At 54.6% G+C, this 25,606-nt stretch overlaps 1 protein-coding gene and 2 pseudogenes across 2 annotated transcripts; all 3 read right to left on the bottom strand.

Moving 5' to 3' along the window:
• Window positions 1-25,606, bottom strand: part of LOC136387718 (patr class I histocompatibility antigen, A-2 alpha chain-like) — a 62,441-nt pseudogene that overhangs the window by 35,887 nt on the left and 948 nt on the right.
• The window catches only part of LOC136387717 (patr class I histocompatibility antigen, CH28 alpha chain-like), a 79,103-nt pseudogene that overhangs the window by 17,036 nt on the left and 36,461 nt on the right, over window positions 1-25,606 (bottom strand).
• Window positions 8,042-13,113, bottom strand: LOC136387720 (saoe class I histocompatibility antigen, A alpha chain-like). Of its 2 annotated transcripts, none has more exons than XM_066359684.1 (8): window positions 12,737-12,808; window positions 12,207-12,551; window positions 11,695-11,970; window positions 10,471-10,746; window positions 10,238-10,351; window positions 9,791-9,823; window positions 9,607-9,654; window positions 8,042-9,454 (listed from the first exon to the last, which is right to left on the bottom strand). In XM_066359684.1, the coding sequence occupies exons 1-8, from the start codon at window positions 12,792-12,794 to the stop codon at window positions 9,450-9,452; spliced, it is 1,155 nt and encodes a 384-aa protein (XP_066215781.1). In that variant the 5' UTR covers window positions 12,795-12,808; the 3' UTR covers window positions 8,042-9,449. The 2 variants fall into 2 exon arrangements, with proteins under 2 accessions (XP_066215781.1, XP_066215782.1); XM_066359685.1 differs by having other exon boundaries at window positions 8,060-9,454; window positions 12,207-12,491; window positions 12,737-13,113.

The following is a 25,606-nucleotide window of genomic DNA, read 5'->3' on the forward strand; positions in this document are numbered from 1 at the left end:
TTGGTATCGGCAGTGTGCTTTTATGAGTTCTGTTTGTTTTATTTCTGGACTTTCACTGTATTCTCTCCATTGGAACATGTTCATCTTTTCACTTTGGCTGCCTCTCTGTTGTGGTTGTTTCTCTGTATCGGGTAGATCTGTGTCTCCCAGTCCTGGCAGGGTGGCCTGATGTAGGAGGTGTCCTGGGGGCCCAGTGGTGCAGTCTCCTGGCCACCTGAGATGGGGAGTCTGAGTGTTCCTTATGTGGGTGAGCGTGTCTTCTTCTTGTTGAGCCTCGCTGTCGGTACATCTGTGGGTGGGGTGACCCTCAGGCTGACTGGCTGTGAGTACTGGCCACAGCCACAGTGCACAGGTTACTGTGTGGGGCTGACCTCACGGAGCAGGACTCACAGCAGCAGGCCCGGTGTCTTCTGAAACTGCCCTTTGCTTGTTCTGCTTGTGGAGCTAATAGGGTGGTGCTGTGTTGTGTCTGAAGCCGGCCACTGAGTGTGCTGCTTCTGGGGCCTCTTAGCAGGGGCTGCAGTGCAGGCCAAGGCCCAACACTACCTGGTAGGAGCTACAGTGATCCGTGGTTGGTAGCTCCCTGTGCTGGCCCTGGAGGCACATGGGAGGGGCCACGCTGTGAACTGAGGCCAGCTGCCCCCAGTACCAGGCCTGGGGCAGGCCAGCAAAAGGAAGAGAACACCTGACACTCACTGCCACCTGCCTGCTGCCTGTAAGGCACAGTCCCTGAAAGAGCCTCAGGTGCACAGGTGTTGGATGAGGTGGGGTCTTAGGCTGAGACGAATGGTGTTCAACAGGCTAATGAAGTGTCATGTTTGCCTGGTGGGGGGACTGCTGTCCCTCCAACCCTAGGTCTGAAGCCACACAACTCAGTCTCTCCCTACATGTCTCTGGCACCCCCTGAGCCACCGTCCCTCCTCTGGAGCCTAGGGTGAGTGCCCAAGGGAGTCTGTGCTGGCCCTTTAAGAGGAACACCTGGGACTCCAGCCACCCCTGTCTCACCCAGTCAGATGGAATCCCTGATTTTCACAGCCTGGTGTTGAGGGGGCTCCTCTTCCTAGTGCTGATGCTCCGGGCTGGGGAGCCTCGTGTGGGACTGGGACCCCTCACTCTTCTGGGGGAACCTCTGCAGCTGAGATCTCTCTCTTGATCCTCAACCACCACATGTGGGTGCGGGGCCAGCCCACTTCCTGTCTCCACCCTCCATCCTGTCTCAACATGGCTCCTTCTTTATGTCCTCAGTTATAGGACTCCTGCTCAGGCGGACTTCACAGGGTTCTCCAGGTTGATTGTTCTGTAATTCAGCTGTGATTTTGATGTGGTCATGGAAGGAGGCCAGCACACTGTCTACTTACTCTGCCATCTTGACCAGAACCCCAATGTGGCACTTTTAAAGAAGGTGGTCACAGTGGGTCCCACTGAGGTGACCATTGAGAAGACTTGAGAAACTGAGCCATGCAGAAATTTGATGGAAAGACATTCCTGGATCACCCTCTGCACGTACCCAGGACTCTGCACGGGGCAGGTGATAAAACCGCAGTGGGCACAGAGGTGGGCACACACGGGCAGACTTCTACAGGGATCACTGGGGCCCATGGTCTCTCCTTCCTGCCCTGGGTGTTAGAAGCCCTGGAGCTGGGGGTGGGGGCACTGCTGTGTGGAGGAAGACCAGGAGAGGAAGGAGGAAGTAAGGATGGGGAGTGGATGTGGGAAGCCCCCATTGTCTCTGCTGTCACTCTCCTGAGTCCAGAGTCCCCAGGTTGTGGTGACTGAAGTGGACCGTGTGGGCAGTCACACTGTGGGAGGACACGCATTGGTCTGTCCACCTGCCAACAGCAGGCTGACCTGGCTGCAGGCAGGGAGCTGCTGACTGTGGACTCAGGACTGAGGGGGACGGAACCTGGGGAGGATGAGACAGGTCAGTGATGGACAGCGGTGGGGTCCTCGACAGAGAGAAGCTGAGAGACATCCGCCTGCGGAGCACCTGGGCTGAGGGCCCCTCGGAGTGCCCCGGGGGGAGGTGCTGTCAGGGAGCAGGGCGGAGAGGAGGTGGACTGCTCTACACTCTGCCCATGCGCTCTGCCCTGTGCCCGAGGACCCTCCACTCCCTCCTAAATGACGACGCCAGGCGTGTCCCTGGTCACTCTGGCGGGGTTCCTGGTGAGAGGCAGGGGAGGCGGGGCTCCAGGTGAGAGACGGGCTTTGGTTAGAGGCGGGGCTTCGGTGAGAGGTGGGGCTCCAGATGAGAGGCGGGGCTTCGGTGAGAGGCGGGGCTCCAGGTGAGAGGCGGGGCTCCAGGTGAGAGGCGGGCTTTGGTTAGAGGCAGGGCTTCGGTGAGAGGCGGGGCTCCAGATGAGAGGCGGGGCTTCGGTGAGAGGCGGGGCTCCAGGTGAGCTGGGAGAAGGAAAGGCTCCCGGGCCAGGCGGGGGCAGGGAGAGTGGGCACAGCCCGAGGAAAAGCCCCAGGTCTGCAGCAGGTGGGGGAGGGTGATGGAGAAAGGTGTTTCCACATCGTCATTTTTCTCTCCCAGTCCAGGGCGACGTCCTTCCCCCAGGCCCAGGGACACGGAAAGAGCAGCAGGAACAGAGAAGGATCCCCCTTAAAGAAAAATGGGGTTCCTCCCTCTTCCTCTTGCAAATTCTGGTCATTTTCCTTTCTTTTTCTTTTTAAAACTTATTTATTGATTTGAGAGAGAGGAAGGGAGAGAGAGAAACAGAAATATCAATTTGTTCTTGTATGTGCCCTGACCAGGGATCAAACCTGCAACCTTTGCACATGGGACGATGCTCCAACCAACCGAGCTGTTCAGCCAGGGCCCTTCTGGTTAGTTTTATAAACTGAAACTTAATTTTTTTTTTTAAGCAAGAGACAGAGAGAAGGGAGACATGAAAAGCATCAACTTATAGCTGCATCACTTTAGTTATTTATTTACTGCAGCGGTTCTCAACCTGTGGGTCACGACCCCGGCAGGGGTCGAATGACCAAAACACAGGGGTCGCCTAAAGCAATGAGAATACATAATGCATATCAGGTCTTTACATTCCGAATCATAACTGTAGCAAACTTACAGTTATGAAGTAGCCACCAAAATTATTTTTTGGTTTGAGGTCAACACAACATGAGGAACTGTATTGCAGGGTCACGGCATTAGAAAGGTTGAGAACCACGGATTTACTGCTTCTTGTATGTGCCTTGACAGAGGGGCTCAAGGAGAGCCAGTGACCCCCTTGCTCAAGCCAGAGGCCTTGGACTCAAACCAGAGACTGTTGAGCTCAAGCCAGAGACCTTGGAATCATGTCAGTAATACCACGCTCAAGCCAATGACCCCGTGCTGAAGCTGGTGAGCCTGTGCTCAAAGTGGCTTGAGTGTGGGATCATCAACATGAGCCCAAGATCGCTGACTTGAGCAAGGGGTCACTGGCTCACCTTGAGCCCCTTGGTCAAAGCACATAAATGAAGCAGTAAATGAACAACTAAAGTAAGCAACTACAAGTTGATGTTTCTCACTCTCTTCTCCCTCTCTCTCAAAATCAATTCTAAAAAAAAAGAAAGAAAAAGAAAATCCAAAGAATCAACCACAACAACCAAAACTCATGGAACTAACAACACACAACCACAGCAAGGGTGCAGGATACATGGTGAGTATCCAAGTCAATCATTGTCCTGTATACCAGCAATGAACAAATGGAAGTGGAAATTAAAAACACAATACTATTATTGCCCTGGCTGGTTGGCTTAGTGTTAGAGCATCAGCCTAGCATATGGATGTTTCAAATTTGATTTCCGGTTAGGGCACACAGGAGAAGCAACCATCTGTTTCTTCATCCCTTCCCCATCTTCTCTCTCTGTCTCTTCTTATCCTGCAGTCATGGATCCATTGGCTCAAGCAAGTCGGCCCAGCACTGAGGATAGCTCCCTGGCCTTTGCCTCAGGTACTAAAAATAGCTTGGTTGCAGAGCAATGAAGCAATGGCCCAAGATGAGCAAAGCATTGCCCTCTAGGGGGCTTGCCAGGTAGATCTAGGTCAGGGCACATGCTGGAGTCAGTCTCTCTGCCTCCCCTCCACTCACTTAATAATAATAATAATAATAATAATAATAATAATAAATACACACAACAGAGGAGAACTCAGGGCATGTTGAGACAGGTTCTCAGCGCTCCGTGTTCACTGCTGTGGAGAAGGGTGGGGGGCCCAGGACCCAGAGCAGCACAGCCCAGAAGGAACAGCACATGTGACAGGAGGAGGCAGACAAAATGCAAGAGAGGAGCGAAGCAGACACCCCACTGAGCACAGGGGGGTCCGCACACCCTCACCCACCTGCCCCCCTCCACCACCACCTCCCTCAGAGCAGCCGATATTCAGACTCACATAAATACTCTGCCTTCAATTCTTCCTTTTTAATTTATAATGTATTATTCACTCTATTATCCATGTAGCACATCTTCAGAGAAAGCAGCTAACAGAGTAAGCTGCTACTTAAGACACACAAATAATAAGAGGGGTCCAGGAGGGAGACATTTAACCCTTTCCTTCCTGGAAAAGGAAGGCTGACCCAGGGAATGGGACCCTAGGGTGTGGGATGAGGGACATTATAGGGTTCTGGGGAATGAGGAAAATGGACCCCTCCCCCTACAGCCTCCCAGGTGCTGTGCAGGGAGGAGACAGACTCCTCAGCAGAGCAGCGGGCGTGGTGGGGGAGGGGAGAGCTGGCAGGGACCCGCAGAGAAAGCGGACGCTGCCTGAGGCTGTCCTACCAGGCAGCTCTCTCAAGCCAGGGGTGGGGGGTGGGGGGATAATGAGCAGATGCACATCAGTCACCTCAGTCTTGACACTCTGACTGTGAGGGACAGCCCATCGCCATCCCCTAACTCCGTGAGCAGCCCTGGGGTGCCCGGAGGGGCCCCGTGACCCCATCCATCATGGCCTCCCCTACCGGGACAAGCAGCCCCTCCACACGGGCACCCTCCGCTCCTCCACGTGCACACCGGGACCTCCACCCACTCCGCCCACGGCAAGGGGTCCTGAGCACAGCTCTCCCCACCTCTCCGTGTTCCGGGTCAGTTTTCCTCATGTTCCTGACCGGCCCGCCCACCCGGTAGCCCCTGTCCATGAGTCACTGGGCCCTACTCAGGGGCGCCTTTCACACCCCCCTCCCGGGTCTGTTCAGGACTGACCCCGTCCTGGCTGACAGCCCTTCCCGAGTGTGCAGCGTCAGCTCCCAGGCCCCCTGGTCCTGCTCTGCCTTCTCCTCCTGGGTCTGAATCACAGGAATGTACTTTGGCTTTTTAAAAATTACAGTGATTATTTCAATTCAGCTTTTCTAAAAGCTTTCAGAAAGAATAATATCATCTTGGGTTAAAGAGAATTATTTCAAAACTCCAGAAAAGCACACTTTCATGAAGGATGACACCCACAGAGACAGGTGGACAGATCATACGTGCACAGTGGATTTTCACAGAGTGAGCGTTGCGATAAACAACACCCCCGGAACATTCCCAGCACCCAGGAAACCCCTTCATTATTATTCAGTCATACCCTCCCCCCACCCACCCTGATTACCCACCATCTTGAGGTCTCACAGCACAGGGGAGTCCCGTCAGGTGTGATAGAATGGAACAGTACAGTGGTCGCCCCTGGGCACCTGGCTCTCACTCAGCGCTGTGTCCTGGGTCTCATCCCTGTGGCTGTGAGGTTGTAGTGTATTCACTCTCATGGTCATGGAGGATTCCATTATGTGACAATATCATACTTCTTGTCCTGTACAGCTCATGGGCATTGGTGTTATATTCAGATTTTACAAATTGTGCTGCTATGGATATTTTTTAATATATTTGGCACATATGTGTGCATGTGTACTGGGTATATAACTAGGAGTGGGCATGCTGGGTCGCAGGGTGATGGACTGTCTGGGTGTAGTGACTTCTGCCAAAGTATTCAAATCCACTGACTCTCACACTAGTAATACAGGGAGGGGCAAAAGTAGGTTTACAGTTGTGAGTACCTGAAAAAAAGTTTATTCTTGCTTTATTATTTATTATTGTATTATTTTCCATACATACAGCTGTAAAGCAGCTATTGCCCCACCTGTCTATAAGAGAGAGAGTAAGTCCGAATTCTTGCCAACAATTGATTTTGTCTGTCTTTTTCATTTTAGCCATTCTGGAGGGGTGCAGATAGCTCACTGTGGGTTAATTTGAATTTCCCCTCTGACTAAACATGTTGAGCATCTTTCATAAATTTATAGTCCACGTGCATGTCCTTAACAGGAGGGCGGACTGGGCTGATGGCTACCGACTGAGTGGACCCTGCTCACGTGCCCGCAGGTGTTCTCAGCAAGTAAGGGGAGAATGTCCTGGCCGGGCAGGAAGAAGGTTAGAGGACAGGACCTGGGAGACAGGTTCAGGGGGGTTGGCCCAGGACGAGCTGCCACTGCCCACTGCTCCCCTGTTGCAAGTCTGTGGGGACCCTTAGAGCTTAGGAGAGAGAGAGGGAAGGAACACATGCCTGGGGGGAGGAAGGGAACGGTGTGGACATGACCCCGGGAGAGCCCGCCAGCATCTTTTAACTGTTACAAAACTTTTTCTGTTCATGGACCTGTGGTCAAAGACCTGTCGATAATAAAAAATATTTGGCCAGTGTTCCATGATCCTGGCACAGAGCTCCTAAAGCCCTCACTCTCCTGGGTGACAGGAGTGTCTCTGGGATGCTCATGAGATGGCCCGTGGCTGAGGTCCTGGGTAGCTTCAGGATGGGGCTGGTCACCAGAGACCAAGCTTGATGAGAGGGCTGGAGCTTTCAGCCTCACTGCCCCACCTCTGGGGAGTCCAATCACCAATGGCCAGTGATTTAATCATCATGTCCACATGGGGAAACTTCCATAAAAAACCCTTAACAATGGGGTTCAGAGCTTCTGAAGTAGTGAACACAGTCATATGATGGAGAAGAAGGGAGGTGACATTTTCCAGCTCCCTGGTGACAGAGGCCCTTCTCAACCTCACCATGTCCCTCTTCATCTGGCCGCTCGCTGTGTCATTTATGATGACCTGTCACAGTAAGCACAGCACTTGCCTTACCCTCGGAGTTGTTCTAGCAAATTACTGACCTTGAGAGGATGGACCCCCCAACATTCGTAGACAAGTCGGACAGACACGCAGATAACATGGGGACTGAACTCTCCAGTGAGGGCTGTTCTGGGGGGCGGAGCCCTGAGTGTGGGGTCTGATCTCACTCCAGGTAGTCGCGTCAGAATTGAGCTGAACTGGAAGAAACGTGGTGTCCAAGAATCCGAGAACTGGGTGAGTGGGGGACCCTCACCACCCACAAAGAAACTCAAAAACAGCCAGCAGTGACACCCCTGCCTCTACCTGACATTGGTCACTTGTTCCTCCAGCCACACCTCAGTGCTACAACACCAAAGTTTACATCTCAGATCTTTGCTGCAAGAGTTGAAATAGGTCACTTCTCCATCCCTCAGCCCAGAACCTGAACTCTCTTCCCCCCTGAGAATTCCACACACACAGAGTCTGGGGGGAGGCAGAGACCACAGCCCTCTGTAAGAGGGAAACACACGTCCCCCAACATTCCTGCATCTGGACACGGCATGAGGCTCCACCAGTCAGGTGAGAACGGACCAGACTCTACCTCGGGACGTGGTGACACAGAGAGGCTGGGACTGTGCACAGTACCTTGGACAAGAGTGAAGGAGTGGCAGGGACAGTGTCCAGCTGCCAGGAGAGCAGAGACAGCAGTCCTGGCCGCAGGACCAGGGTCCAGCATCAGGAGTCAGGGGTGTGAGCAGTGACATGTGTCCAGCAGCAGGACAGTGGTTCCTGTGTGGGACCCGACCTCGGCTGGACTGTGGGTCTGCTCCTGGCTGTGTGGCCTCAACCTGGACTGTGCTTTTCCCCAAATACTATTAGACCCAATATCATATAAATACTACTTTATATCTGAAGTAGATACAGTTGGGATTCCATTGTTTGCTGCAAGAAATCAATCAGGGGAACAGTTTCAGAGAACAAGTGTTCAGAGATTTTATTACCCTGACCCGGGACACTTCCTAAATCTCCCACCTGACTCTGCCCCACGGCAGAGAGAATGACATGTAACCGTGAACATCACATCTTCTTACAAACCCCCAGGCCTCTCCCAGACCCACCGTCCCCAAGAATTAGGCAGCAGACCAGGAGTCACCGTGTAACCAGCCCTGCAGGTGAGGCTGACACACAGCCCTGTGGGGACCCTGGTCTGGGTTCCTGCTACTAAACGTGTGACCTGAGACCAGCAGCATCAGCACCGACCTTGTTATAAATCCAGACTCACATTTTGTTCCCGACAGTCTGAGTCTTAAGAAAATGGCAGGTGATCCCTGCGCACAGGGAAGTCTGGGACTCCGTGGTCGCCATGCCTTCTAGACGCGGAGACAGAGCTGTGCCGTCGGCTCTGGTGTGTGTCTGAGCAGATCGCTCAGCACTGGGTCCTGGTCAGTCCTTCCTCCTCTGTCTCCTGCAGCCATCACTGCCTGGGTCACCTCCTCCATTGTCAAGGGTTTAACTATCTCTATGTGCTGCCTCCTAAGTCAATTTCTCCACCCAACATCTCTCCTGAGGACCCAGGTTCAAAACCCCAAGGCCACCAGCTTGAGTGTTGGCCTGAGGTGTGGAAGCCCCGGTTTCTATTTGGGGTCAGGGCACACAGGAGAGGTAACCATTTGTTTCTACCCCTCCCCTTCTGCTCTCTCTCCCGTCACACGGGCACAGATGGACTGATTTGAGCACACTGACCCTGGGCACTGAGGATGGCTCCAGCAAACCTCCACCTCAGGTGTAAAAAATGGCTCATCTGTGAGTATCAGCCCCAGATCAGGGCATCACCAGGTGGATCCTGGTTGGGACACATGCAGGAGTCTGTCTCTGTATCTCCCCTCATCTCATTTAGAAAAAGAAAAAAACTATATTTAGAGTCTTATTTCAATAAGGCAGTAAGGTGCTACAGCTCAGCCTGACCTGTGGTGGCCCTGAGGTCACCGGTACAAAACTCTGGGCTTACCCCGTCAAGGTACATATGAAAAAAAACTATTAAGAGTTGATGCATCCCACATCTCCCAAATTTCTCTCTCTCTGTCTCTAAAAAATTTTAAAAAAATTAAATTACAAAAATAAAAATGTAGCTGCAGCTCAGGGCACCTGAAGTAAAGAAGAGATGTTCTTTTCTCCTGACCAGAGAAGACTCTGCTGGACAGGGAAGTGTGGGGAGGGGCCTGGGGGCAGGGGTGGGCCAGCCTCCCACCTCCTCACACTATGCTGATAGGAATGCACACACGTTCAGATGCTCTTTGCAGAGAGAGAAGTGAGAGGTTCCTGATGTCACAAACACGGCTGGCGTGTGTGTGTGTGTGTGTGTGTGAAGCATCTTCCGTCACTCAGTCCCCGACAAGGCAGCTGTCTCACGCTGTAGAAGAAAATAATCACAAACAAATTCAGGTCAGTGGCTGTAACTGGTGACATTCTCAATAACGTACGTCATGTTCAAAAATCCCAGAGAATCCCCATCACCCAGACCTGTCCCGTCTGTCCCAAACTCTTCCCTCATCAGGGTCTGACCTTTAGAAGCCGTGAGAGACACACCAGAGCCCTGGGCACTGGCACTGCCTGGGGTAGAACACAACAGGACGTGGTCAGATCTTCCAGGACAGGAGACTAAAGGAGGAACTATGGGGGGTGGGGTCCCCCATGGCTCCCGTCTGCACTGTCACAGGGTCTCAGGGGTCACTCCCTCCATACTCACTGGGAGCCTGAGCGTAGCTCCCTCCTCTCCCACCTGCGGGAAGAAAACATCCTGTGAGAGACCAGGGAGGAGGCAGGGCCATGAGGTCCTAAAGGAACCCCTAGTCCTGGGCCCCAGAGATGTTTCCAGAACTGTGACTGCAGACCCAGGGCAGGGTCAAGAAACTTGAGGAAAGTATATGTGTGGGGACTGAACCAAACATCCTCCAGTGGGTCTGTCCTCAGCAGGACCCTCCCCTCTGACCTGTGATTGTCATCATATTCATCAAGGTGATAAATCTGTCCTTCATGTTCACACGTGCCTCACGAGTCAGTGTTAGCAAACAGCCCCAGACTGGGCAAGCACATACGTGTGGAGATGGTAGTTCTCATTAATGAAGTAAATACACTTCTTCCTGGGCTTGAAACCCCCTGTGGGACAAGAAACTCAGACTCCACCCTTCCCTACCTGAGCGCCTTCTCCTCCACATCACAGCTCCCACCACAGCTCCAGTGACCACAGCTCCAAGGAGGACCAGGACAGCAACGGTGTCCACAGTGGGGATGGTGGCCTGAGGAGGCCCTGGGAAGGGAAAGGAAGGTGAGGGCCCTGACCCCCAGGCCACAGCCCTGACCCTGCTGAAGACCTCCAGAGGCCCCTGCTCCCTGAGAAGAGGTTCTGTGCCCACATCCCCTCCTCACCCCATCTCAGGGTCAGGGGCTCAGGCAGCCCCTTGTGCTGCACATGGCACGTGTAGCTCTGCTCCTCTCCAGGGTGCACCCCCACGGCCGCCCACTTCTGGAAGCTCCCGTCCCCCACAGGCCTGGTCTCCACAAGCTCCATGTCCTGGGTCAGGTCCTGCCCATCACGCTGCCAGGTCAGGGTGATGTCCGCAGGGTAGAAGCCCAGGGCCCAGCACCTCAGGGTGACCTCACAGTCAGAGATGGGGTGGTGGGTCACGTGTGCCTTTGGGGGGTCTGAGGAGAAGGGTGAGAAAACTCTGTAACTTTGCATCTGTCACAGGCCAGTGCAGCAACAGTCATGTGAGCATCTGAGTGGACAGAACAGCTGGGGTGGGTAGGGACACCAGTTCCGACAGAAGCATCTAAAATGATTTCCTAGTTATTATTATTTTTTAAGTGAGAGGATGGGAGGCAGAGAGACAGACCCCGTATATGCACCCCTTACCCCAGACTGAGATCCACCGGGCAAGCCTACTACAGAGTGATGCTATGCCCATCTCAGGCTGTAGCTTAGCAACTAAGCTATTTTTAGTGCCTGAGGAAGAGATCACAAGAGATTCTTAGTGCTCAGGGCCAACTCTTTGGAACCAATCACGCCATGGCTGAGGAAGGTAAAGAGAAAGAGAGAGGAGGAAGAGGGGGTGGAGAAGCAGCTGGTTGCTTCTCCTGTGTGCCCTGAATGGGATCGGACTGGAACAGCCACAGGCAGGGCTGATGCTCTGCCACTGAGCTGACCAGATGATCTCTAGGTTTTTAGAAAGTTCTAATGTGAGAATGACACTGCCCAGGGTAGGATGCAGGTCTCTGAGGGGACAAAATGGAATTCTGGTTCTGACGTGGTGGAGGCCAAATGACCCAGAAAAGCAGAGGTCAAGCTTCACACATACTGGGTGGGGGACAGAGAACAAGGCCTGAGGGAGAAAGTCCCCATGTGTCCCAGGGTCATTGGCCAGAGTCAAGGGGAACCGCTGACCGGTTAGTTCAGGGTTGTCTCTTCATCTCCGAAATACTACACCCTAATTGTCCCTGAGGAAAGGGGGCGTCACTGCCTGGTCCTGAATCTGAAAGTCAGGGGACTGAATGTACCGACCCCAAGGACGGTGTTCTGATCCTGGTCCATTCCTGTCTGAGTGTAGGAGCTGCGGCCCGAGGGGAGAGGAGGGCGCCCCGCGGCCCGGGTACCTGCGCGCTGCAGCGTCTCCTTCCCCTTTTCCAGGTAAAGGCGGAGCCACTCCACGCACTCCCCCTCCAGGTAGCTCCTGAAGCGCTCAGCCTCACCGATCTCCTCCCACCTGCGCCGGGTGATCTGAGCCGCCGCGTCGGCCGCCGTCCAGGAGCGCAGGTCCTCGTTCAGGGCGAGATAGTCGGTACCGTCGTAGGCGAACTGACTGTACTCGCGGAGGAGGCGCCGGTCCTCGGCCACTTCGCAACCAGACATCCCCTGGAGGGTGTGAGACCCTGACCCCGCCCCGCGGTCAGCCCCGCCCACTCGGCCCCGCCCCCGCCCCGCCCCCGCCCCGACCGCGGGGATTAAACCTAAACTGAATACGAAATCCGGTCAAAGTCTCGCGAGCTCTTCCTAAGTGGGGTGGGGGCTTCCGCAGTCTCGGATGGATCTCGGACGCGGACACTCGGGCGACCCCGGCCGGTCCGTGGCGATGGGGTCGTGACCGGAACCCGCCCACGTGGCTCACCGTCCTCGCTCTGGTTGTAGTAGCCGCGCAGGACGATCAGGTACTCTCGGAAAATCTGTTGGTGGCTCTTGGAGTTCCGCGTGCTCCGGTCCCAATACTGCGGGTGCTCCTGCTCCACCCACGGCTGCTCCATCCACGGCGCCCGCGGCTCCACCCTCGGGCTCGCGGCGTCGCTGTCGAACCGCACGAACTCCCTGTCGTCCACGTAGCCGACATCGATGTACCGGGGCTCCGCGCGGCCGGGCCGGGACACGGCGGTGATGAAATATCTCAGGGAGTGGGGACCTGGGGACGGGGAGGGGCTGAGAACCGTGACCCTTGGAGGCGTGGTTCCAGGTCCGCGGTCTGCGGGACAGGAGGGGCGGGACAGAGTAAGCGGTGGGGTCAGGACTGGACGTGGCGGAGGTGGGTATTTAAGAGGATCTGAGGTCAGGACCCCGGTAGTGGACACGCGACCCCACTATCCTGCGCCCCCGCCGGGTCCCCTCGCTGCTCCCCGCAGAGGCCGTTCCCCGCCAATCCGCACTCACCGGCCCAGGTCGGGGTCAGGACCCCCGAGAGCAGCAGGAAGAAGGTTGGGGACCCCATCACTGTACCCTACACTGTACAGGTCTGGAGAGAATCTGTGTCGGGCTGGTCCGCGAAGACAGTATAACCCGGACAGCGGTGACGCTGATTGGCTTCTTTTGAAACCGGTCACCCAATAGAAGTGAGAACTGTGGCCGCGTCATGAGTATCCTGGAAGGAGAATCCCACACAAGTGAGAGGCAGAAGTAAAATCGGGGAGATGAGGACTCCCCAACACTGACCTTCCCCGCCCAGACTCCGCCCTCGGACAGAGACCCTGAGAGCCAGGCCTGGGCACCCGGGACTGTGCCCTGACCCCTCCTCCTCCGGGCTCTCACTTGGGCTCTGTCGATGGGGATGAGGAGAATTGGGGTGGTCAGTGTTAGTTCCAGTGGGTGGACATGTTCTTTATTTATTTATTTTTTGGGGGGGTATTTTCTGAAGCTGGAAACGGGGAGAGACAGTCAGACAGACTCCCGCATGCGCCCGACCGGGATCCACCCGGCAAGGCACGCCCACCAGGGGCGATGCTCTGCCGCGACTGGAGCCACTCTAGCGCCTGGGGTAGAGGCCAAGGAGCCATCCCCAGCACCCGGGCCATCTTTGCTCCAATGGAACCTTGGCTGCGGGAGGGGAAGAGAGAGACAGAGAGGAAGGAGGGGGTGGGGGTGGAGAAGCAAATGGGCGCTTCTCCTATGTGCCCTGGCCGGGAATCGAACCCGGGTCCCCCGCACGCCAGGCCAACGCTCTACTGCTGAGCCAACCGGCCAGGGCAGGTGGACATGTTCTTGAACCCCTGATTGTGAGGTGCAGTCTCAGGTGAAGGAGGAGTGTAAGAGGGAGTTTGTGAATTCACTGTGGACCCTTATGTGGTGGACGTGCATTCACACCAGGTCTCAGGTTTGCCCAACACCTGCTTCGGGAGAGAATTTCTGGGGCACCAGGTGTGACCGTGACACAGGGACCGTCTTCTGTCCTGCTGTGAGGACAGAGGGCCTAAGGCAGCTGTGGTCTTTGTCCCTTAGTCCCAAAGTGTATGTGGACACTGTGGAAGATTAGGTAGACATTAAAATGTGTTACCGAATAAGAGATTTAAAAGAAAAACTTATAAATCTCTTATTTTTGATGATAATTAATATGATTTTATGTGACCTTGAAATTTGAAAATGTATGGGAGTTACAAATATTTTCCTCAGTATTATAATAATAATATTAGTAGTATTGTAGGAATAATATTGTTTGGGAGAATGTTCTTTACAGTTATGATGCCTGCAAGTGATCTTCAGTGATTCAGAAAAATTATACAACCGTAATGTGCCATATGCATGAGATAAATATTGGAAAATGTTAAAACTCTTGAATCTGAAGTAACTATTGCACTATCCTTTTAAACTTCTTGTATATATAAAAATGTCGCCAATAATATGGACATTAAAAACAGATTATGATAATGACACAGGAAGTGTTCAGAACATGAGGTCCACATAAAGGCTGGGTTCAAAAGTGTGTATGAGTGACTGAGTGTGAGTGTGTGAGTCCATGTGTGTTGGTGAGAATCCTCGTATGAGTGAGTCATTCCGCCTGTGCTTTTATCCCCTCATTCATTCACTAAACAGATGTTGTAAAATTAACAACCAGGCGCTTTCAGGGCTATGGAAATGCAGCTGTGAACATCACATCTCTGTCCTTGTCCTCATAGAGCTTATAGTCTCAAGGAGGGACAGAGAGTAAACAATGAAATAAATACGTTTAAAAATGTGTGTCAGTGAGCTGGGGGAGAGGGAGGCTGGAGATGTCCCCGGGGCAGGGACAGTGTAGGCAGGGCTGGTCACAAGGACAATGGGGAGACTGTCAGCAAGGGAGGGAGGTGCTGCCTGGTGACAGGTCCTCAGCCAGGGGACAGAGCGGGGTCTCCGAGTGTGAGCAGCCTGGACGCCTGAGCCGGAGGAACACCGGGGACCGGGTCTGGGCCCCTCACTCGGCCACCGCTGTGTCCCCTGGTCCGGGACTGGAGGTCTCGCAAATGAGAAAGATTTTAGAGTAAATGATATTTGAAAAGGTCATTCCAGCCTGACCAGGTGGTGGTATAGTGGCTAGAGCGTCGAACTGGGATGCGGAGGACCCAGGTTCCAGACCCAGAGGTCGCCAGCTTGAGCACGGGCTCATCTGGCTTGAGCAAAAAGCTCACCAGCTTGGACCCAAGGTTGCTGGTTCGAACAAGGGGTTACTCGGTCTGCTGCAGCCCCACGGTCAAGGCACATATGAGAAAGCAATCAATGAACTAAGGTGTCGCAACGAAAAACTGATGATTGATGCTTCTCACTTCTCTCCGTTCCTGTCTGTCCCTATCTATCCCTCTCTCTGACTCTCTGTCCCCGGAAAAAAAAAAAAGTCATTCCGGCACATGGAAGCATATTTCAAAGGTTTTATATAAAAAGTCTCCTCCCCTGAGAGGGCCCGAGGCACCCAGGACTCTGCCACGGATGAGCTTGTCACCTGCTTCCCCCGTCTCCTTCCTGACAATAAGTCGTGCAAATACTTTGTGCAAACTCGAGAACCCGGAAGAAACAGGGAGCGGTGGGAACGGCCTCTACTTCTCGGTTATCCTGGGGGTGGCTTTCGCGGACAGGAGAGAGCAGGAGAGGTGGAACTCGCGGCCCACGCGCGGCTCCGAGCGCCCCTCCCCTCCAATCCGCGGCGCTCGAGCCTGGGAGCCGTGCTGAACCCAGCGCGGTCAGCGTCCTGGAGCCGGTCGGCAGCGCCCCCGCGTGGCCACAGCGCCGAGGACGAAGACCCGCTCCCTTCTTCTTGCTCAGCTGAGCCTCCCCTGTTCCCCGGGTCTCCCAGCCCACTCACAGAGCAATACACACGGGGGAGGGGGGCGCAACCCCCGGGACCGCGATCAGCTTCTTAGTGTTTCCTCCCATTGAGAAGCTGGGACTGGCCTCGGACAAGAGGGGGCCTCTAGGCGGTAACAGCCGGTTCCCAGGCCTACAAAGAGCTTCAGAAACATCCTGGGTTCTGCAATGCAGAGGATCTGTCACTTCTCTGGATGGGGCCTCATGTGCCTGTCCCTTATGTCTGCTGCCTCCGCTGGTGCTGGAGGTCCCTGAGCCTAGGATCAGTTCAGCGAGTCTCTAACCCTGGGATCTGAGGGAGGAGCCCTGGGGCATCAGGTCCAGGAAGGACAGGAGGCTCCCAGGAAAATGGAGACAGGAGAGTGGCATTGGGAGGTGAAGGCAGAAGGTGAAGGCAGAGAGGAGAGCAGGAGGAGACACCAGGGAAGACGGTGATGGGGAGGGTTGGCCACGGGGACACGTGTGGGGCTGTGTTTGGACAGTGTTCTCTGGGTACTGGCCACAGAACCAAGGACAGGGGCCTGTGCCCCACCTCGGGGACCAGCCTGGTCCTGATTCCTGGGGTTCCCAAGGTCCCACTCTGGGAAACCTCATGTGTGGTCTGAAGCCAGGCCAGATGAGCTCAGACACACACCTGTCCCTTCCTCATCTACTTCTGTCCACTCCCGCGGGGCTGACACTGTCCCCGTGAGCTGGACACGGTCATGGCTAGGAGGACACTGACAGTAAGCCAGGACACAGACAACTGACAATCCTGGTTCCAGGATCTGGGGTGTCCCAGCCCCCTTGCAGCTGTCTTAACACAGGTCCCAGGTATCCTGTGTCTTTCTCTCAGGTGACCTAAGTGCCAGGACCCTCAGTCTAGACCACGTCAGTCCCCTGTGTGCCACCCAGCTCCATGTCTCATCTTTACCCCGATGTCTAACCCAGAGATTAAATGCTTTCCAGTCTGGGGACAACTGCCTACACCCTCCAGCCCTGCAGCTGAGGGACATGACCTGCAAGATAGCCAGAGCCCCTTCCCGGCCCAGGACACGTCACAGGCAGCTGGTGGTCAGACCCAGCCTGTCTGCGGTGCCCACATGGCTGGGGTGTGAGGGCAGCAGGCACTGTGCAGAGTCCTGGCTGCTAGCTCAGGGGACCAAGAGCAGTAGGGAGACACTAGACTCACACAGGACACATGCGGACACATGCACACGTGTGCACACATCATACAGGACACGCACCACACACCAGCAGGTCTCCTCTCCCCAGACCCAGGCCCAGTGTTAAGGATATCTGGTCACAATATTTATTCATTCATTATTCATTCCACCAACACTTAGTGAGCGCCTCTGTGCCAGGCTTCACGTCCGGCTGGGGATCACTTAGTGAAAACAGACAAAGCCCTGCTCTCCTGATGCTCACAGGCTGACAGGGGGACACACAGTAATGAGAACACACTAATAGTGGTGAATTATATGCTCTGTGTTCCTGTTATCTGTCCCTGGGTAACAAACAATCCCACAGTAAACAACCTCTGTGTTCTCTCCTGTGCTGTGGGCTGACTGGGCTCAGCGGGCAGCTCTTCTGCTCCGTGTGACACGGGCTGGGCTGCAGTCACTGGAGGCCTGACTGGTCCAGAACATTCCAGAGGCTCCCTGTCGGGGCTGCACTGGTGTCGCTGTCAGCTGGGGGCTCCCTGGGGCTGTTCACCCGGTGGCCTCGGGCACCTCCCCGTGGTTCTCTGCTGGGCGTGGCTGCTCCCAGCCGGGCACCTGGTTCCGGAAGGGCGGGTTCCAAGTGCACAAGTCAGAAACCACAGGGTCTCTTATGTCAGAACCTCAGAACTCAAGCAATGTCACCTTCCTCGTGTTCTTGTCATCGGAGCTCGTCATTAACCCAAGGCGACAGAATTAGCCCCACCTCTAGACGGGATGGTGAGGTCACATGACAGAAGAGCAGGTGGGGTGGGCAATGTTGTGGAGGCCATCTTTGGGGGGAAAGCCTTCTTAGTGTGTTAGAAAGTGATGGAAGACATAGAGAACATTTTAGTTTTAAAATTTTGAACTAATCACTGCAAAGTAAGGGAAGAAATGCCACTTTTAAATAGCATGGAGAGAGCCTGACCAGGTGGTGTCACAGAGGATAGAGCATCGGACTGGGATGCGGAGGACCCAGGTTCGAGACCCCGAGGTCGCCAGCTTGAATGCAGGCTCATCTGGTTTGAGCAAAGCTCACCAACTTGGACCCAAGGTCACTGGTTTGAGCAAGGGGTTACTTAGTCTGCTGAAGGCCCGCGATCAAGGCACATATGAGAAAGCAATCAATGAACAACTAAGGTGTCCAAGCGAAAAACTGATGATTGATGCTTCTCACCTCTCTTAATCCCTGTCTGTCTGTCCCTATCTATCCCTTTCTCTCTCTCAAAAAAAAAAAAAAAAAAAAGAAAGAAACTAGAAAAAGAGCTACATAGTGGAATGGTAGCAGGAGCAAAGAAGTAATAAATATCAGAACAGAGGTAAATAAAACAGAAAAAAAAATCAACTAAACAAAAAGTTGGTCCTTTAAAATGACCAAGAAAATGGAAAATCTTCTATTAGATTAGCTCAGAAAAAAGGAAATACTCAATGTATAAAAATCAAAAATGAAAATGAGGACAATGCAACCAATTTTAAGAAATAAAAAGGATTATGAGTGTTGTAAACAGCTGTAAGCCAACAAATTGGATAACCTAAATTAAATGAACGAAGGAAGAGAGAGCTCTAACCTGGCACACACTGTTCACGCAGACATTTCATGTTTGGAAATGCAGTCACAGCAGCAACACAAAATATGTGAATGTGTAATCTCTGAGAGCTACGAAAACATTCCTGTAACAGTACAGTCTAATACTGGACGCTGTGTCGGGAGAGGTCACTTTCCAAAGAAACAAAACTCAGTCTGTAGACCATTGTGAACGGCAGTCTTTTCCTTCTTCCTTTAACTGTCGTAGCCGGTGGGATCCTCAGACAGGCAGCACCTGAGGGGCGGTGTCCACGAGGGACCGGGTGTCTGCTGTCACCCGGGGAAGCCTGAGCCGGGGTGCCTGTCACTCGGCCACAGCAGGAGCAGAGACTCTTCACCGGGCAGTCCCTCCCCAGGGCTGGGAGGTCACCACGCCCACGGCCACCTGGGCCTCCCCTGCAGCCACGTGCTGGACTCACGGTCTGCACACGTGACCCCCAGCTGAGACGTGCTGTCACGACTGTCTGGCTTCCGCAGAGGCTGGTTGTCACCATCTTCAGCCTGAGCCTCCTCACTGTGACCCCGAGGAACAAGCCCCTCCCTCCCCGCCCACCCATCAGCACCTTCATTCGCTCTCGGACAGGAAACTGCACTTGGCCGGGTCCCCACTCTGAGCAGCCTGCCCGCATCCGAGTCCCTGCTCTGTCCCTCTGCCTTCACTTCAGCTCCGTCCTCCTTGTTTTCAGTGTCGGCGACGGGGTGCTGCTCCTTCAGCGGCTCCTGTCACATCTGATGGCCCCAGTCTGTCCGTCACCTCGGACAGGGGCCCCACGGCCGTGGGCTGCATAGGCGCAGGGCCCTGGGTGGGGCGGCGGGGTTGGCGCAGCGGCGAACAGAACCAGCTCAGTGCCAGTCCGGGCCCGGAAGCGGTCAGCAGCCCCCACCACGGCCTCCCACAGCTCCTCGGCGCGCCCCAACGCCATCCGCACCCCTAGGGACATGGTCCACAAAGTAAGAATCCTAATGGGACTGAAGACCGGAAAATACAGCTCTCTAGGTTTTGCCTCAGCTCACACTCAACAGTTCACACCAGCGATCCCTTTCCAGCGCTCAGCGTGGGGTCGCTGGACAATCTCTAACCCTTGATCTATTCAGGCCATATCTCTCCCATGAGCGGCTCGGCCTCCCCGAGACCCTCTCCTCAGGACCGCTAAATCCTCCCACACCGCAGTTCACAACGCCATCTCCACTCACGTGCCCGCCAATAATAAATAATTATTAATAACAAAACACACAACAGAGGAGAACTGAGGGCATGTGGAGACGGGTTCTCAGAGCTCCGTGTTCACTGCTGTGGAGAAGGGTGTGGGGCCCAGGACCCAGAGCAGCACAGCCCGGAAGGAACAGCACACGTGACAGGAGGAGGCGGACGAAATGCAAGAGAGGAGCGAAGCAGACACCCCACTGAGCACAGGGGGTCCCCACACCCTCACCCACCTGCCCTCCTCCACCTTTGTCCAAGAGATGAAATTGGTCACTTCTCCATCCCTCAGCCCAGCACCTGAACTCTCTTCCCACGTGAGAATTCCACACGTAAAGTCTGGTGGGAGACAGAGACCACGTCCCTCCGTAAAAGAGAAAAACACATCTCCCAACACCGTGCATCTGGACACGGCATGAGGCTCCACCAGTCAGGTGACCACATGCCGGACTCTGCTTCAGGACAAGGTGACACAGAGAGGCTGGACTGTGCTGACTGCAGTGGACAAGGGTGAAGGAGTGGCAGGGACAGTGTCCAGCTGCCAGGAGAGCAGAGACAGCAGTCCTGGCCGCAGGACCAGGGTCCAGCATCAGGGAGTCAGGGGTGTGAGCAGTGACATGTGTCCAGCAGCAGGACAGTGGTTCCTGTGTGGGACCCGACCTCGGCTGGACTGTGGGTCTGCTCCTGGCTCTGTGGCCTCAACCTGGTCTGTGGTTTTCCCCAAACACTATTAGACCCAATGTCATGTACATACTGCTTTATATCTGAAGTAGAAACAGTTGGGATAATTCCTCATGTCCTTTAAACTTTCCTCACTGTCACTGTAAGGCTGGTGGCCGAAGCCAGGCAAGGTCACATTGGATTCGGGCAGACGGTAGAGAAACTGTAGAGTGGAATGGTGGGCCGTTACGTTTATCAGTCTCAGAACAGCAGACGAGCAAGCAGTCAGGGCAAAGTGCTTCTCTCTCAGGACTCACAACCAAACAGGTGGGGGAGAAACCGCTTCTCCGGCAAACACCAACAAATGGCCCCTCCCAATGGCGGCAGGCAGTTGGCAGTCCCCATTCTGCCGCCCTGAGGGCAGCACCAATCAGGCACAGGACAAGGCCAGCAAGCCTATCACTTGTTTGCCCAACAGTCACTTTCCCAGTGAGGCCCACACTGACCCCCAAACCAAACAGCCAGCTTCAGCCTGACCGGAGGTGGTGCAGTAGATAGTTGACCTGGGACACTGAGGTCCCTCGTTTGAAACCCCAAGGTCGCTGGCTTGAGCAAGGGGTCCCTGGCTCGGCTGGAGCCCCCTTGATCAAGGCACATATGAGACAGAAATATATAAACAACTAAAGAGCCACAACTACTGGTTGATGCTTCTCATCTCTCTCCCTCTTGCTTAAAAAAAAAAGAAAAAAAAAGAAAAAAAATGCCAGCCGTCTTCCTGTCCCCACAGCCCACACTCAGGATCACCTTCCCCACTGCGTTTTCCCAGGACACCTCCCCCTTCTGACACAGACACCTCCCTGTTTACTGCGCTCATACACACCTGTCTCTCCCCATACGACACAGGCTCCCAAGGCCAGCAGTGTTCCTGATCTGACTTCAGTGATGTCCCCACGTGAACAACAGTGCCACACATCTGCACACACCCAGTCGTGGTTCCTGAGTGGTCCGTGGGGGGCAGCTCCCTGCGCTAGAGACGCGTCTCTATTGATGGGGCCTCAGACCACAGCTGTCCTGTGGCGGCTGCAGCACAAGGTGCCCTCACACTGACCGCAGTGCACCTGCACTTTCCCGGGCTGCTCCCCCTAAATCTACAGTGGACCCCGCTCTGCACGTCCTGGAGTCTGCACTGAGCCAGCCCTGGAGCGCAGGGCAGGGGAGGGCGGGTGGGCAGAGAGAATTCCAGCAGGGACTTCTCTACGGTGAGGAATCCCTCCTCTCTGCTGATTCCAGAACCTGGTTCCTTTGAGAGTTTAGGAAAAGACGAAAGGAACAATCAAGCCCTAGAAGGAGGCAAGAGCGGGACGAGTCCGATAAATTCTTCTCTCGACACCACAGACCCTGTGTGCAGGGACCCCCTGGGCTCTGTGGGACAGTGACAGGCAAATCTCCTCCTGCTGCTGTCAGACAGGGACACCCAGAGGAGAATGACATCAGGACTTCTAACAAGAACAAAAACAGGGTCCTGGCTAGTGGCCCAGGGGCTCGAGAGTCAGCCCAGCATATGGATGTCCTAAGTTTGATCCCTGCTCAGGGCACACAGGAGAAGAGACCATCTGCTTTCCCCCTTTCTCTCCCCCTTCTCTTCCTCTTCCCCTTTTGTTGCCAGTGGCTCGATTGGTTTGAGCATGGCCTCGGGTGCTGAGGATAGCTCAGTTGGTCCAAGCTTGTCAACCTCAGGTGGTAACATAGCTCAGTTGCAAGCATCGGCCCCAGATAGGGTTGCTGAGTGAATTCTGGTTGGGGCACATGCAGGAATCTGTCTGTCTCTCCACCTCTCACTTAAAAACCCCCAGATATAGTCATATTTCTCCATAGAAACAAAGAAACAACAAATAAAGACACAGAATACAGTGCCTAATAGGCGGACCCAGGCCAGAACCACAGCTGACCAATCATATGAGGCCATCGGTGTTCACAGTCCTGGACATGTTCTTTATTAGGACAGTTTAAAAGCCTTGAGTGACATTTGAGTCCTGGTGATCTCCGGGCCTGGTGGGACAAGGTTGTACTGAAGTGACAAGGACCAAAATGCAGAGAGGTAACCCAGTCGAGGAGTGACCACATCAAAGCCCACGATGCACTGAGCACCGACTGGGCACAGGCCTGACCACACTCGGTCCTCACAGCCTCTCCTGTCCCTGCAACAGACTCAGCACAGCAGACACACGGGTTCTGGAAAGTTCTTGGTGCTTCCATTTATTTCCTCTCAAACTTTAGAATCTTCTTATTTAATTAACCCGTCAACTCTCCATGACACAAACTGAAAATACAAATTCATACCCAGGGTCTTATTTCAAGAAGGGAGTAAGAGGCTACAGCTCAGTGCTCCACGAAGTACAGACAGAGATGGGGAGGCCCAGCCCCCTCTGCTGGACAGGGAAGTGTGGGGAGGGGGCGTGGCGGGCAGGGGTGGGCCAGCCTCCCACCTCCTCACACTATGCTGATAGGAATGCAGACATGTTCAGATGCCCTTTGCAGAAAGAAATCAGAGGCTCATGAGTCACAAAGGAACGTGAACAAATCTTCCGTCACTCAGTCCCCAACAAGGCAGCTGTCTCACGCTGTAGAAGGAAATAATCACAAACAAACTCAGGTCAGTGGCTGTAACTGGTGACATTCTCAATAGTCCACCTCATGCTCAAAATGTCGCAGAAAATCCCCATCACACAGTCCTGTCCCTTCTGTCCCAACCCCTCCCCACATCAGGGTCTCACCTTTAGAAGCCGTGAGAGACACATCAAAGACCTGGGCACTGTCACTGCCTGGGGTAGAACACAACAGGACGTGGTCAGAGCCCCCAGGACAGGAGACTAAAGGAGGAACTATGGGGAGTGGGGTCCCCCATGGCTCCCATCTGCACTGTCACAGGGTCTCAGGGGTCACCCCCTCCATACTCACTGGCAGCCTGAGCGTAGCTCCCTCCTCTCCCACCTGCAGGAAGAAAACATCCCATGAGAGACCAGGGAGGAGGCAGGACCATGAAGTCCTAAAGGAACCCCTAGTCCTGGACCCCAGAGAAGTTTCCAGAACTGAGTACAGACCCAGGACAGGATCAGGAAACCTGAGGGAATAACATGTGTGGGGTCTGGGACAACCATCCTTCTGAAGGTCTGTCCTCAGCAGGACCCTCCCCTCTGACCTGTGACTGTTGGGGTCCAGGTTCCCATCACTGACTCATCAAGGTGATAAATCTGTCCCTCATGTTCACACGTGCCTCACTAAAGAGTCAGTGTTAGCAAACAGTCCCAGACTGGGCAAGCACACGTGTGTGGAGATGGTACTTTTCATTAATGAGGCAAATACACTTCTTCCTGGGTTTGAAACCCCCTGTGGAACGAGAAACTCAGACCCCACCCTTCCCTACCTGAGCGCCTCCTCCTCCACATCACAGCCCCCACCACAGCTCCAGTGACCACAGCTCCAAGGAGGACCAGGACAGCAACGGTGATCACAGTGGGGATGGTGGCCTGAGGAGGCTCTGGGAAGGGAAGGGAAGGTGAGGGTCCTGACCCCCAGGCCGCAGCCCCGACCCTGCTGAAGTCCTCCAGAGGCCCCTGCTCCCTGAGAAGAGGCTCTGTGCCCAGGTCTCCTCCTCACCCCATCTCAGGGTCAGAGGCTCGGGCAACCCCTCATGCTGCACATGGCACATGTAGCTCTGCTCCTCTCCAGGGGGCACCACCACAGCTGCCCACTTCTGGAAGGTCCCGTCCCCCGCAGGCCTGGTCTCCACAAGCTCCATATCCTGGGTCAGGTCCTGCCCGTCACGCTGCCAGGTCAGGGTGATCTCCGCAGGGTAGAAGCCCAGGGCCCAGCACCTCAGGGTGACCTCATGGTCAGAGATGGGGTGGTGGGTCACGTGTGCCTTTGGGGGGTCTGAGGAGAAGGGTGAGAAAATTCAGGATCTTTTCATCCCTCATGGGTCACTCCAGCAGCACTCATGTGACCATCCTGAGAGTGGACAGGACAGCTGGGGTGGAGGAGGGAGCACAAAACTCAGACACCCACCTGGACAGAGGCACCTAAGATGATTTCGAAGGGTTTTTTTTGTGGGGTTTTTTTGTTTTTTTTTTAAGTGAGAGGACAGGAGACAGAGAAACAAACTCCCATATGTACCCCTCCAAGGCCAGGGCAAGAGCCCTACAGGAAGATTCACTGCTCATATTTGGATGTTGCTTGGCAACCAAGCCATTTTTAGTGCCTGAGGCAGAGGACACAAGCTATCCTCACTGCCCAAGACCAACTCCCTGGAACCAACTGATCCATGGCTGAAGAAGGGGAAGAGAAAGAGAGAGAGAGAGAGAGAGAGAGAGAGAGAGAGAGAGAGAAGGGGAAAGGGATGGGTGGAGAAACAGATGTTTGCTTCTCCTATGTGACCTGACCCAGATTTTGACAGGGACATTCACATGTCAGGCTGATGCTCTACCACTGAGCCAATCTGATTCTCTTAGTTTTTAGAAAGTGCTAGAATCAGAGGGACACAGCCCTAGGTAGGAGACAGGTCCCTGAGAGGAGAAAAGGAAATTCTGGTCTGACCCTGGAGGCCAAATGACTCAGAAAAGCGAGATTCCGATCTCAGACACACTGGGTGGGGGACAGAGAACAAGGCCTGAGGGAGAAAGTCGCCATGGGTCCCAGAGCCACTGCCAGGGTCAAGGGGAACCGCTGATGGGTTAATTCAGGGTTGGTCTCCCCTCCGTCCTGGAGAGACTGCACCTAATTGTCCCTGAGAGAAGGCAGGGAGTAATGGGACTCAATGTCCCGACCCAAAGGAGGGTGTTCTGACCCCGGTCCATTTCCTGTCTCCGTGTAGGAGCCGCAGCCCGAGGGGAGAGGAGGGAGCCCCGCGGCCCTGGTACCTGCGCGCTGCAGCGTCTCCTTCCCCTTTTCCAGGTAAAGGCGGAGCCCCTTCACGCACGTGCCCTCCAGGTAGCTCCTCCAGTGCTCCGCCACACCGGCCTCCTCAAACTTGCGCCGGGTGATCTGAGCCGCCGCGTCGGCCGCGGTCCAGGAGCGCAGGTCCTCGTTCAGGGCGAGGTAGTCGGTTCCGTCGTAGGCGAACTGACTGTACCCGCGGAGGAGGCGCCCGTCCCGGTCCATTTCGCAGCCGTACATCCCCTGGAGGGTGTGAGACCCTGACCCCGCCCCGCGGTCAGCCCCACTCACTTCATGCCCTGCGGTCAGCGCGGTCTCCACCGCAATCGCTGGGATTAAACCTAAACCAGTGATGGGCAATCTTTTGAGTTTGGTGTGTCAAAATTCGCCAAAACCGAGCATAACTCGGGTGGTGT

This window comes from Saccopteryx leptura, chromosome 1 (assembly GCF_036850995.1).
Source record: "Saccopteryx leptura isolate mSacLep1 chromosome 1, mSacLep1_pri_phased_curated, whole genome shotgun sequence".
Lineage (NCBI taxonomy): Eukaryota > Metazoa > Chordata > Mammalia > Chiroptera > Emballonuridae > Saccopteryx > Saccopteryx leptura.